This window comes from Halichoerus grypus, chromosome 7 (genome assembly GCF_964656455.1).
Source record: "Halichoerus grypus chromosome 7, mHalGry1.hap1.1, whole genome shotgun sequence".
Lineage (NCBI taxonomy): Eukaryota > Metazoa > Chordata > Mammalia > Carnivora > Phocidae > Halichoerus > Halichoerus grypus.
In genome coordinates, this window is record NC_135718.1 from 55,243,849 (window position 1) to 55,258,218 (window position 14,370).

The following is a 14,370-nucleotide window of genomic DNA, read 5'->3' on the forward strand; positions in this document are numbered from 1 at the left end:
CAGGGCCTCATGAAAACCTTCTGCCCCCTTCCCAAGCCTGCCACGGTGCAACACTCCACATGACTCTGGAAGGGAGAGGAGCCTCCGCGGGCCACAGCGGCATTCCCATTGGCACATGAAGGTGGCGGGGCGGGGGGGGGGTGCGGCGGAGGAGAGCGAGGCAGGCAGAGGGAGCGTGGGAGAGAGGTGGCTGGAGCTGCAGCGGGCGGGACTTGAGGCGTTCAGACCGTGGGAGGCATGTGGCAGAGGGGAGACCTGGCTGGCGATTAGTGGAGGTCTCTGCAGGGGCCAGGGAGTCCCATGGTTGCATGCTCGGGTTCATGGGCCCGGGCGGTGGGGCAGTGGGGGCGGCGAGCGAGGGTGTCTGCGGTGGGGAAACAGGAAGCAAGCTACTCTGTGCTCTTCTTTTGTTGCGTGCACTGGTCCTAAAAAGTCTCTACATGAGGCTCTGTGGTCACCTCTCAGGGTCACAGAGCATATTTTCTTATAACTTTTTCCCTTCTCTTCAAATATAATTCCCGTGGGACCCTGGGGCGGGATTTGGGACCCGGAGTCCTCATCTGACTATTGCTTGTATAAAAATAGCTCCGTGAACTCCAGAACTCCTGGGGACATTTAGGAGAGAAGGAACCTTTTAAGCCAATTGCCTTGGCATGAGGGGCCATCTTCTATTCCCCTTAAAGGGAGGTGAAAAGATAGCTGTGGGGGCAAGAGTGTCCCTGCCCCGAGGGGGCCGGGGCCCAGCCCGAGCCGCACTGTGGCCACTCCGCCGGGACATGCTTGGAGAGTATTCCTAAGTGCCTGCCCGGCTCCTGTCTTCCCTTCCTCGATGACATTCCCAACCTTTCCATTCTCTTCCAGACTTGCTGGTGGTGAACCATCTAAAGATGGAAGGAAGGGAAGCCAAGGGAGGATTTTCTAGGGTCTTTCAGCGTTTGAGCAAAAGGGACGAGCCCTTTAGTCTCTCAAATCCTGCTCTTGGACTGTCCCCTGGTTCTGGTGGTACCACTGGGGCAGCGACCCCAGACCCAGCCTGGAGGAACGGGCAGGGTGGCCCCCTCCTCTACCTCCGTTCTAGAACTTCTCAGTCTCCCCGTGTTTATGAGCATGCCCACTGGTCCCCTGCCACCTCGTGAGATGGTGGAGTGGGAAGGGCTGTGGCATGGGCTCAGGCATCTCATTCAAGTGTTTTGCCAGGTGCTCAGCAGATGCTTTTGCCGAACCAACTGCCGTGTGTGAAGGAAGAGGAGTCAGGGTTGCTACGAGCCTGGCCAGAGAATCCACTTCCCTAGCTTTCTTTCTGGGGGTAGGATGGCTAGAAGCTGCTGTGAAAGGAGAATCATATGCAGCCAAAGCTGGCTTAGGGGGCGGACGGGACGGCTCACATGAAGGGGATGTGCTTTTGAAGCAGCTGTGGGAAGCCAAGAAAACATCCTGGCAAACTTTGCATGCTCGAGGGGGCATGGCGGGAGCCCCTGAGGACAGGCCAGGGCAGGGTGACCCCTAGCGTCTACAGAGAGAAGGGGCAGGAGGCATGTGGGGGGGCGGTGTGTGGCCAGAGAGGCATGCAGGCGAGAACCACACACGTGCGGAAGCCCGAATCGGCCATGCAGGCAGGGGAGGGTGACGCCATACCAATGGGCATGGGGCATCCAGTCCGTCCAGCCCTGGTAACCCCGGCTCCCCTTTCTCTCCTTTAAAACCTCGGTGTCCCTGTTCACAAAACCAACCACGATGATTATTTAGGTCAAGGCTGGCCAGCTCCGACTGTGGAGTGGAGAGGCCCAGTCCCACCCCAGCCAGGATGCAGGACCCTCGAGGCAGCTACAAGTAGGGCCACAATCCCAGCGGATTCCCACTTCCCAGATTCAACTTTTGTGCTCTCTCTGGCTTCCACGAGAGCTGAGCTTTGGAATGTTTACAGCCAGCCCCCTCTCCGTTTAAAGACTCACTTGGAATAAACATGGATGAACTTCAAATTTAGCGTATCATAATTTTCAGAACCTTCAAACGGATTGTGAGGGCACTTGAGAAGCCCAGCTAATGTGCCACAAATCCTTCCTTATAAGCTTGTTTGGGGGCTCCTGGAGGGGCTCTGTCTACTGATTTTGGTCTACGGCTTCACAGGCTTTAGTTGCATGGCTAGTGGCCATGGGAGGCTGTATGTGAAGAGCCCCCTTTCTGGCCTTGGTCTACCCCGTCTGGGGCCTGGGGTCCTGCATCCTGACGGAGGATTCCAACAGCTTGAACTGCTGGCCACAGAGGCGGCCACGAAACGAAGAAGGCAAATGTGTGGCTCACAAATGCTATGCTGGCTTCCAGAGCTATCCTGGAGCGGAGGGCCGAGGCCTGCTCCAAGATCCCTTTCCTCGGGGACCGGGTTCTTGTTTCCACACATCAATTGTTCTGCGTCTTCAGAGGAAAGGGATTTGGCCAGAATGATTGGCAGCTGTGGTTTGAGGGTACCACCACCAGCAGAATTTTCCTGGCCAAGTGACAGGATAGATTTGATAGCATCAGTGTAGACATTCGCTCGTCATCTTAGCTTATTTGCCTTCTTGGTTTCCAACTTGCAAACCTCAAGGAAAAAACCAGAACAATGCAAGTGATAAATGAAGACATACCAATGGGCAGGGGGCATCTAATCCAGGCGCTCCTTGGTCTCCCTTATCCCCTTTGGACCCTCTAGAGCCTTTCTTCCCCCTCTCCCCCTGTAAATAATGGTTTAGTCCAAGAGAAAAAAATAACATCAAAACTTTAGGATCATTCATGTGTTAAGGTTAGAAACAGAAAAAGGAAAAAAAAAATTAAAGAGGGAAAATAGCGTGGCTTAAATAGGATATTCTTCCCAATAGGATTTGAGGTCAGCACCCATCCCCACCCGTCTATAAGCTGGGAACCTTGGCTAAAGCCAGTGGGCAGGGCGGCGGCGGAGGAAATCGAGGCCTGGGGGCTGGGAGCCAGTAGGGCTCAGAGCTGGAGGTGGAGGGAAATGTAGGAGGAAGCTACTCAGGGCCAGTTTTGCTAATTCTGAGCCCAGAGCGGGCCTGGGATGAACAGGGGGACCTACTTCCTTCTCCTGGAGGGTCCATTTTTGAAAGACTTTGACCTGACAACTTTGGTCCCAATTGGTTTCCATTCCTTTGATATTCTATTAGGAGGCAGGATGATTTTATTTAGAGCCCTGGGGTGTGTGTGTGTATGCGTACGTGCGTGTGAAAGTGTGCACATATTGTGTGCACGTATGTGTGTATGAATGTGTGAGTGTGTGCTTGGGAATGTGTATACACGTGTGTGCATATACGAGTGTGTGCTTGTGCATGAGTGTACAAGCTCACACGTGTACGTATGTGTCCAGAGCTCCTTGGGTGGCCCCTGGCTCTCTGATGGGTCCTCCCACTGTATGTGGGTCTCTGGTCTCTGGTCTGAATGAGAGGCAGCTAATTTGTATACAGACAAGTTGGTTCAAGGAACTCATTTGTTTCTGAAAAACTTCAGTAAGCATCATCTTTCTAAATCGAACCCCCTTCTGTATGTGTCGGGGTCACTCTCCATTTCAAGAAAGGCTACGGGGACTTCGTAATGAATTTGAGTTTGGATTTTCCTATGTTGGGTCTCCTTACAAAGGGGCCAAATGTGCCCATGGGGAATCTTCTTGGGAGCAGTTCTCCTCTGCTGCAGAAGGCTGACTGTCTCATGCCGGGGGGCTTCCAGAATGCTCCTCGAGGCGGACAAGGCCTTGAAGGCAGCTAGCACAGGGATCAGAAGAAAGGCTTGGAGCCAGAGCGGGTCCCGCCTATGACCAGCAGTGTGTCTTCGGCAAGTTACTCAACCTCTCTGAGCCTCATTCTTCTTCACCTGTACCACGTGGATAATAGCACCTGCCTCAAAACTTTGTTGTGATGTCTTTGTGCACATTTAATGGTGCCATTTAATGGTGGCAGAGAGTCCGTGCTCAGTAATGATAGCTGCTTCACCATGATTACTGTGGTGACAATGACTTCCCGCGAGCCTGTCCTGGAGCCAAGACGGCTGCCCGCGGTTTGGCCCGGCACATCTACCGTGTTCCCGTAGTGGCAGATTGCACGGTTCCTGGGGGTGCGGGGGGGCCAAGGACAAGAATATTTCTTATGTTTCTCTGAATCTTTGGAAACGCCTCAAATTTCTTGATTCCAGAGGTTCCCTGTAATCGCCAGTGGATTGTTCTGAGTTTTCTAAAGTGCAGACGCTTCCTTGGAAAGTGATGTGTTCAGGAGGACACGTGTATAAGCGTATTAGGTGCCATCCCATTGGCTCTGAGCTACGCCCGCCGATGAGAACATGACGGCGTGAATAGTCCCCGAGCAGTGGACCAGCAAAACCGCTAGCTGTTTGGATGGGAAGCCCCAGGGTAAACTTTCTCAGCAAAGTGGTCCCTCTTTCTCCTCGGGTCAGGCCAGTGTAAAAGTGAACGCAGTTGCCTATGTCCAGGGGGTGGGCAAAACTCCCGAGGAGTTGGTGGGGGTGGGGTTTCAGGTCCCGGATGATTTGCCTTCAGGCAACAGAGGGTCGGCAGCGGGGGTCCTGACTTTCAGGGTGTGTAGCTTGCACTATGGGGAGGCAGGTCCTAAGGGCCCAAGAAATGGCTTTAAAGTGGGTGTCCTTCGAAGGTACTAGAGTACTAGCTTTACCTACAGCCGCCCTGCCTCCCACCCCCAAAGAGTGACACAAAAGTGGCCCTGGTAAAGAAGGGATTGTAGGCGGGGAAAGGGCAAATAAAAGCTTTCTTTAAAAAGTACAGATACAGAACTTGATTTCAGAGGAACTGAGTTGAAGCTCGGAGAGTGGAGGGGAAGGATGAGGGGGATGGGGTCTGGGGGTGGGGCGAGCGCGTGTGCGCGAAGTACTGAAGGAGAGAAGGAAGGAAGAGTCCGGCCTAGACCAAAAGAGATAACGGAGGGCGGAGAGGTAAGGAGGCCAGGGGGACCTGGCGGAGCAGGCCTCTCGCACACACAAGCACGCACACACGCCCCAGCCGGGGTGTCCTGAAGAGTGACGGCGACCTCCCTGCATGCACGCACACTTTCCAGTTGGCTGGCTTGCAGGCAGCTCCACCCCTGCACCCAATTTTCCTGATGCCAAATGCCAAATTCATGCCACCCTTTATCTCCCCCCCCCCGCCTTTTAAGTTGGCTCCACGTGGGACTTGAACTCACGACCCTGAGATGGAGACTGAGCTGAGATCAAGAGTTGGACACCTAACCGACTGAGCCACCCAGGTGCCCCTGGGGCACCCTTTATCTTGTGACGAACTCTTTCATCCTAAACATGGCTCCTGTGCCAAATTCCCAGGGCTCTTAGAGGCTGGGAAGAGTGTCCCTTGTGACAAGGACAGGACATTCTTTCCACGGCCATGTGGGTTCCCTTAGAAAACGGCCTGTTTTGGGCTCTGGGCCTTGAGTGCTGCTACAAGGACCTTCTTCCTTTCAGGAATGGAAAAGAGGCTCCAAGGCCGTTGCCTGGTGGGACACAGAGAAGCGTAGTTTTAAGACGGGGGTCCCCGTTCACTGTAAGACGGAGCAACGGGCTTGCAGCGCGCCCACTTGGGCCTCTCTAACGGGCCCAAGCATAACATGCGGTGAAGTTCGAGAGCGGCCTCAGGCAGCCACCTTCTCACGCCTGGTGGGGGCCAGGGCTCGGAACACCTGCAGCTTCGCCTTCACGAGCAACGGTGAGGCTTCTAACTAGAATGTCATCGAAGCCCCTCTGGTCTTTTCCCTTGACCAAAGCGTCACTATTCTGAGCTTCCAGGCCTCAGGAAAAAGAACTGGCCGTGGCAAAGCGCCGACTCTGCGTAGAACTTCCTTTGTTTTGAAGGCTTTCTTACGAAGCCCTCACATCTCCCCCCAAGAGGTCTGCTAGGGCCAGTGGTATTAAGAGGTCTGTTTGAAGAGGCGAGATGCAGGGGGCACTCTTCCAGGACATTCTGGTGTCTTGAGAGTCAGATCTCTCGAATGGAGGACACAAGCTGTTCCTTGATCCGCAAACCTGCTCTTTGGAACTAGTCAGTTGTTCTTTACGGCTTTCCGGAAAGCGAGTTCGTGCAACCTGTTTTCTAAGTGACATTGCTAATTGACAGGTGGGGCAGGGGAAGGTTTGTAGAGCCTCAGGGAGGAGAAGTGGAGGAGAAATATTCTCCCGCTGATTCCTGGGGCCTCACTGGCTCATTCAACAACCCCAGAGCCTTGCCTCAGCGTCGCCCGCCACCTGCCGCCCGCCGCCTGCCGCCCGCTGCCTGTGACAAGGGCATCGGCCTGCCCCACCTCTGCCTCCAAGGGGAACGTGATCGTCTCTGGTTGTGCAGCCTTTGAATGGCTCACTGCTGCAAGCCAACTGAAAAAGCCGTAAGAAATAGCTTAAAAGTATTAATTGAATATGCTAAAGACAACCAGAACACTTTAGAATTAAGTTAGAAAGGAGATTAGTATGCCAGCTAAGAGGTGGAATGATCAATTTTTTTTCTTTTTCTTTTTTCTTTTTTTTCGTGGCCTCAATTCTTTGATGGCACAGGAAGGAAGGTGGGCTTCCCCACCTGCCTTACCAGCCAGCACATTTCCGGAAGTAGGTCTGATAATTCCAGTGGTTTCTAGACTTGGTCTTCCATGGACAGTTTGGTAGGCGTCACTCTGCCTGCTTCCTCTTCTTTATAGAATATATGGAACAAATTGAGTTACTTTCGACCAGCTGCCAGGAAGGAGAACTTAGGGCTAAAGAAGAGTTCAATAAATATCTTAAATGGAAAAGACCAGAATTGGTGCAGGGTATAAGCATACAGATTCTGGCACTTTCTATCCATGAACATGGTTATCAGTGTTCAAAGATCAGCTGGAGGACCTGGGATCTGGGAGCCACCTGTTCTGCCTCTAAAGCTCTGTGGGAGCTTGGTATATTTTGTCGTGGTCCTGGCCTGTCTCTCCCTCTGAGACCCTTGGACAATGTGACCCACTAGAAGATGCGCTGGAGCCTCTAGGTGCTGTGGGTCACACTCTGGGGACCACTGTGATGAAGCAGCAGGCGAGACCTTCTGTGAACGGACCCACAGTTCATCTCTGGGTCCGAGGTGGTTAAATGGTCCCTGCTGAGGCCAGATGTGGCCTGTGCCAGATACATGGCATGTGTCCCATCCTACCACATGGTTGTGGGGGCTGTGGATGTTCAACAGCTCTGTGTTGGTGATGATGGCAGAAACCAAAGGGACAGCAAAGGACCTCAGAAGGTACAATTCATTTCATGGTCCTGCAGGCTCTTTCCAAGAGAAATAATGGCTGTGATCATTTTTTAAAGGGTTGGCTGCTTACAACAGAAGTGTGCTTGTGCTTGGAGCCGGAATTTATTTCTCTCTCACCAGTGGCCTGGGATGCCTGGTGAAACGAAATCTCAGAAGGCTACGACTAGGCAATGGTGGGTCTAAAAATACCATCGAGGGGTCCATTAGCAGGGCACTGCAGAGAGTGGGCACGTGGCTCCCATGGCTGGACGGCAATGTTAATCTGATGACCGCCGTGGGATTCGGTCTTCCCTTGCCAGGTGGGAAAAAACCATGCTTCCATTTCAGGATTAGGCCCCAGGCTGCCTGCACGCTAGAGTAAGCCCTTTACTACAAAGCCTTTTAATTTTGGATGATTTACCAGGAAGAACTGTATTTGCCAATGTTGGGTCAGGAATCCCCAATTGATCATTCCACCACATCATGAAGACATTAGTAACCACAGCCAAAGTGCAAGGGCTCAGACTCACCCGGTTTCCTTTGTCTCCGGGTGGTCCATGTAAACCCTGCAATAAATCACAGAAATGAAGACACGTTCATGAGAAAGGACAGGAGGGCCATCCAGGCCTTCCTTCCAGGCTCAGAAAGGTCTGATGCCTAATTCATCAGAGACAGGCTTAATTATCCCCGTTTTACAGAAGGGGACAAAGGGACTTGACCTCTAGACACATAATGAGTTATGGGCGCTCGTTCTGCAGCTGAGGCCCTGGCCTGTGACCCTGTTCTTCCAGCTCACTCCTCCCAACAGGTGGCAGGTGCTGAGGACACGGTCTGTGCGCAGAGCAACTCTCCCGGCAGAAGAGGTGTTTGCATGGCTCTCCCGCCAGACTCTTGCCAGAAAAGTGACCCCAAAGCTGCTCTTTTCAAGGTATAGTCTGTCCTCCATGACTTCAGCTAGGGAAGCAGCACCAGGCAAAGACTGACTGGGGTTGGCCGGAGCAAAGTTGCTTGGGCAGCCACACATGGAGCTGGTGACCAGATGTACAACCTTCAAGTGGGTGGAAACAGTGGTCCTGGCTGTCTTAGGCCATCCACTTTTACAACAACACAGCAGGAAAACTGGGGAGGCAGTCCTGTCATGAAACATCTCCTTCTTGCATTATAATGATCTGGCTTTGCTTCTGTCCTTCCTTGATGGCCATGCACATTCATCTGTGAGACCCGCCCCGCATCCCGTCAGATGGTCCATGTGGCTGAGGACCTGGTACCCCAACAGGGCCCACGTGTGCCCAGGTTTGCCTCAAGCAGTGCCCAGCAGAGAAGTTCCACGACCACGTGGCTGTTGGCAGCTTCCTCTGTCATAGAAATCAGCATTCTCACTCAGCTCTGGATGTTTGCTCCAGGCTCTGGGTAGTCTGCCCTGGCAGGGCTTCTGCCGGGGGATAGCGATGGGGGACAGAAAGCTCCAGTCGCATGACACTTACAGGAAGCCCAGCTGCTCCTGTTGGTCCTGTCATCCCCAGGTCGCCTTTGCTGCCCTGAAACAGGAGAAAGAAACCCATGAGCCCCCCCTGATGTGGGAACCACCTTCCGCCCACCGTTTTCTGTTTCTGTAGGAAACCCCGGGAACCTCTCCAGTCCCTTCAAAGAGCCCTCTACGAAGCAAGGGCTCAGCGGAGGGTGTGACTGGTGTGGACTCCACCACGGCGGGGGGCTTGGAGGCCCCCCCCACCCTCCCTCCAGCGGAGCCCATCCCCCAAGGCCCTCTGGAAAGACTGGACAGTGCCCTGAAGCTACTGGCTGGCCTCAAGCAGAAGCCGAGAGGGAAACAAGGAGCAGGAAATGAGCATGGACAGAGAAGAGGGCGGAGAGAGAAAAAGAGCTTTGCTTTCTTCTTTGAGGCCACAACTGTCACCCCTGAAAGCAGCCATCCTGGTCCCCAAAGTGGCTGTGATCTCGGGGAGGGACGTCTATGTCCCTCTTCAGAAGCTCCCCACCCTCTCCACCCTCAGCCGTGTGGTCAGTGAGCGAAGGGGACGGAGCCTCCCCTGCGGCAGAAGGTCCACAGATGCCCCGCACAGGGTCTAGCGCCCCCACAGCCCTCTGGTGATCTCCCGCCCCAAATGTGCGGAACCTGGGGCCTGGCTGGGAAGAGCGGCCCCGGATGGGATGGGCAGCCCTCCTCCTCCCCTGAGCCAAGTCCCCCAGCAGCACGGCACACGTGCCCACTCCATGGGAGACAGTGACTGTGGGAGGGGGCCTAACGCCCTGGCCTCCTGACTTCTTGGTGTTGCCCGGGATTTTCTTACACTACCTGGCACTCCGTTCCATGCTGTCTCCCTAAATCATCACAAAGCTTAGGTGTGTCTGCTCCCGGCAGCACCTGGGTCCCGGCCAGACGGAGCCTATGACCGACGCCAGGTGACCAGGAGCCAGGCACAGGAAGCTGTCCATCTGTCCACTCATAGCGATAAAGTGAGCAACTCAGGCCGGCCGGCTCCCCCACAGGCTATTGTGAGGGCCACCGGGCGAGGCCACGGATGAGGTGCTCACTGGGCTGGGGGACGGGTTGGGACCGAGGACCTGCGGCTGGGCAGGGGCGCTGGACCCCTCCTGGTGTGCAGGGTCTCTGGCGACTGAGCACTCACCCTCTCGCCCTTTGGTCCCGCTGGGCCTGGGACTCCGATTGGTCCTGGAGTACCCTGGGGGGGGTGAAAGAAAGCAAAGGTGAGGGGCCTGATGTCGGTGGGGAGCCCCAAGAGGCCCGCCCGGCACTGGAGATGAGCAAGGTCCAAAGGCCCATTTTCAGGGTTGGCGAGGCCAGGCTCATTCAAGGCAGTCATTGGACTGGGGCGTCTTCCTGTTTGGGGCGGGGGCCTCGGGCAGAGAGGCCTCCCCCTGCCTCAGAGCCAGATTTGAGGAGGGAAACCCTTTTGCTTTCCCACCAAGCTTGCCAAGGCTGAAAACGGTAGAACTGCTGCTTCATTTGCTCCCTGAAGCGCTTGGGGGGGAGTGGGGGAGGCCATCGGGGTGGGGGCAGGGGCCGGCACCTGTTTGCTGTTGCAGCTCCACATGCAGGGGGGGTCATGCCACAGAGACCGATGCAGATGCACACACACAGAGGCAGGCGCGGGGGGGTCATTCAGCCACCGCTCACCCCACCCGCCCCACCGCGGGCCACCCTGGCCTTCAGCCTCTGTCCCCGCGCCGCGGCCCTACGGGGCAGGCCGGACCGGAGAGTGATGGGTGCGCTTCCAATGTCTGCGGGCACTGGCCTGGCAGCGAGGGGGTCCCACCTGCTCCGGACTCAGGGCTCCGGGGGAGTCGGGGCAGCTGGAGCCTTCGGCTTAGAGGCGGGGCGGGGCTGGCTATGGCACACTTAAGCACCTTCCCCAGGTCCCCAGTGTCCACCCTGACTAGAAGGAGGTCTATATCTCAGGTCTATATTGCTCTGCCTCCGTGTTTAGGCTTCCTGCTCAGACGAGGCCCTGAGGATGTGGGGCTGGCAGGTGCGCAGTTCCCGGTGCTGCCCTGGGCTCGAGCAAGTGGGGAAACACTGATTTATGTTATGAGAAAAAAAAAGAAAGAGCCATAAGACGTCCTCCGTGCCCCCTCTGCAGCTACGAGGGAAGACTATGGGGTGTCAGAAATGAGAGTGGCCTGATCAGGGTCATGGCTGAGAACAGCACTGCAGGGTCACTGGCCGGCTTCAAGTCCAGCCTCGAAGGCCTATCAATGCTGAGATATTGGAGAAGCTTCTTGGCTTTCTGAGGGTCCGTTTCCCTCCCCTGTAAAAGGGGGATGATGACATGAGTGTATGCTTTCGAGGCCGCTGCCCGGCTGAAATGGATGAACGCACCTCACGCATTTGGCCCCGGTAAATGTTAGTATTGGCAGGGCAGGGTTATTCCTCCCATAAAACTTTTCCTTTAAGGTTGTGATGTTGACTTAATGAGAAAAATACAACCTGAGGTCCAAAGGGGACAGAATCTATGACTTTGCCCTGCTCCCCTCTGTCCAGCAAGAATGGAGGACAGTTTTGGATTCTCTGATTCCAGCCACAGATCATCCCCCTAGCCCTGACCGGCCACCTGGGGAAGGCACGCTAGGTGTGAGGAGGGTGCATAGGGACGGACTCGGAGCGGGGGAGCACAGCCCAGAACAGAGGTCTAGTCTCTGAATGGGAGAATCAACAGTGTTGCCTCCACAAACGTGTGGTGGGGAGAGGCTCTGGGCGAGGCCCGTCACCTCCTCTGCTTTCTGAGGGCACATGCCATAGGATGAGGCTCTGAGTGGGGCTGCTCTTGGTCCTCCCCCTCTCAAAGCTCTAGGCTCCCGTTGGCATCAGTTGCGGATCCTCTCCACCTCCAGGCCTGTCCTCCCCTCCATAAATGGAACCCTCCAAATTCATCTTCCCCCCGAGTGTCATCCCAGCCAGCTCCTTAGAACCTTGTCTTCTGGGCCTCAAAACTGTCCCACAAGGGCCAAGCTGGGACTCCCTGGCTGGTAGGGGCTGAGCACACACACAGCTCTGGTTATGGCTTGTGGGCAGGGAAGTCCAGCCGCCTGGCCCTGGATGGTCAGTGATCCCTAGACCCTGGGAAGGTGCCAGACTTCAGTGGGAATGCCACTTCCCTAAAGACCTCACGGGGCATTCTGGGAGGGGCCTGGAAGGTGGACAGGAGAGGAGAGACTCTTTTGCTGATGCTTCAGTTGTTTGTCACCAGAAGAAGGGCCAGGTGCTTTCTAGTCATGAGTAGGTGATGCCTGTTTTCTGGAATCAGAAAGAATGGAGAAAGAGGGGACCCAAGTGTTCCTCCTTTGCTCTGCATAAACCCCTTGTTGAGTTGCGGGGCAGCCGGGGCACCACAGGAAGCAGGGTCACGTGCCTGCAGAGCACCGAGCTGGGACCATCCCATATGATCCTAGATGCTACACCCGGCCTCAGCCCAGTACATCCCAGAGGGGGCTGCACAGGACTAGGAAGCCCTTGTGGGCAGACAGGAGATGGACAGAGCTCACAGCAGGAAGACGACACAGCACGACGGGGACATACAGACACTGTTGTGCTTGGTGGGCACGAGTCGTGGTCCCAGGCCCTGGGGCTGGGCTCTCAGGCCTCACTCAGCCTTCCACCCCATGTCCAGCGGTCAGGAGACCCAGATTTAGGACCCTGGGTCCATACGATGGCCAGGGGAATTCAGAGGAAGGCCACCCATCTTTGGTCAAGAGGCCTGAAGAAGTATTTCTGAACTGGGCATAGATGGTACATTTCTGGTGTTGGTGATGGGATAAGGCAGGACTCACTGGGAAAACGAGGCTACAGCGGGGACAGGGACAGACAAGAGGGGTCACAGGCCGGGGGTGGGGTGGGGCGGGCTGAGGGGTAACGGAGAAGTGACACTCACCGGTGGCCCAGGTCTGCCGTCCAAACCTGAAGCTCCCTGGATGAAGGGAACATGTTTGACCGAAAGAAGGGGAGGGGAGGAACGGGAGGGAGAAAAAGGGACCGGGGGAGGGAAGAGGTGAGTGAAGCCGTGACTCCGGACAGACACAAATGCTGGTCATCAAACAACACGGGAGAAATAAGCTTGGGAGGACAGGTGATGGTATTCACACGGAAACCAACAAAAACGGACACCGAGTGGCAGTGTGGCCGGCTGCCGAGGAGGCCTGTGGGGAGCAGTGCAGATGGCCCTTCTCATCCTCTGTGCCCCCTGCCCCCCTCTCTCCTGGTAGTGCCTCCCAGAAATCCCTCTGCCAAGGGGTTGCAGTGCTCTGGGGAAAGGGATGCAGAAAGAGAATTCATGGAAAGGTGTCTGGAACCAGAGGGAGGGCCTCCTTCCCAGGACGGGTCTCCCTGCAGCGGGACAAGCCTATGTGAAGGGTGGGTTGTCTTCCCAGCCTTTTTTTGCACGGCTGTGGAGACGGGCCAGGCTGGGGAACCCCGAGGAAATCAGTACTGAGTTATAGCACCTGGCTTGGGAACGTGGGTAGAAGCTGGCCTGCTTCTGCTCTGGGGGTGGCAGGGGGGAAGGCCCTCGGATGTTAGTCCTCCCGATGCCTGACCTTTCTCTGGCACTGTGTGGTTTGCAAAGCTCAGCACAAACGCAATCCATTCCTGTTCTCCCAGACAGGGGCCCTTTTAGAGAAAGAGGCTTTGGGGGCAGCTGACTGGGACAGAGGTCTAAGGCCACGTATGCCCTGGAGTAAACTGGCTGGCGGGTGGGATGCTAAGACCCACTTGCTATGCAGCATCCAGTGATACATGAGGTGCGAGTAGGTGCTCTTGCTCCAAAGCTGGGCTGGGAAGCTGCCCCCAAGACACACCTAGGAGACCCAGAGGGAAATTTATCTAATGATTGCCATGCGACAAACCAGAGAGAAGGCAGTGGGGACACTCTAGCCCAGTAAGGACTGAGTTCTTAAAAACGGCTACCAGCTGAACCTCAGAAATGAGCCTAGGCTTCAGGATTTTAAAGGTGGGGGAATGCCCCCAGGCAAGGGAGGACAAGGAAAAAGGTGTTGGGTAGTAGGATCCTCCAGGGCCTCCCTTCTCAGATTTAGGATCACAAACTTCTGGGATGATCCTGACTCATGGCCTAGAGAGCTGAGGTTCTCCACCCCACGGCATCATCAGCATTTCCCGAGGGGAGAGGGGGAGCGTAAAATAATAGAGATGCTTGGGCCCTCCCCCACCTCAATTCAACCAGAGTCTCCAAGAGTGAGGCTAGGGTAATGACTTGTTTGAAAAGCTCCAGGCAACTCCAGTGTGTAGCCAGCACTGAGAACCACTTCCGTAGGGCCAACAGGAAGAATTCCATAGGATGTTCTGGAAAAACAGGCTGCTACTCTATGGCATAAACTATGGAGGTGAAGCTGAAAATCAGAACTTCAACTAAATATCCACAAACTTTGTCTACGCAGTACCAATATCAAGTTATCTTGAGACATCTGGAGCAGGGGGCACGGACTGGTGGTTTTCAGGCCATGTGCAGGCCCCTGACATATTTGGTATGGTCTGCGGAGTTGCAAGTAATTTTGATTTAATGTTAGAAAATGGGGAGATTTCACATAAAATGCCAGATGTCCAGCTTCCTTGGAAAAATGAGACCATCTGGAAG

At 55.1% G+C, this 14,370-nt stretch overlaps 1 protein-coding gene across 1 annotated transcript in view; it reads right to left on the minus strand.

Annotated features, from left to right (window-relative positions):
- COL13A1 (collagen type XIII alpha 1 chain) overlaps nucleotides 1-14,370 on the minus strand; it is a 78,969-nt gene that overhangs the window by 3,135 nt on the left and 61,464 nt on the right. The window contains exons 32-36 of the mRNA XM_036091182.2: nucleotides 12,655-12,690; nucleotides 9,895-9,948; nucleotides 8,731-8,784; nucleotides 7,777-7,812; nucleotides 1,636-1,713 (exon numbers count right to left, since the gene is read on the minus strand). Coding sequence (XP_035947075.2) covers nucleotides 1,636-1,713; nucleotides 7,777-7,812; nucleotides 8,731-8,784; nucleotides 9,895-9,948; nucleotides 12,655-12,690 — 258 coding nt within the window. The remainder of the gene's footprint in view (nucleotides 1-1,635; nucleotides 1,714-7,776; nucleotides 7,813-8,730; nucleotides 8,785-9,894; nucleotides 9,949-12,654; nucleotides 12,691-14,370) is intronic.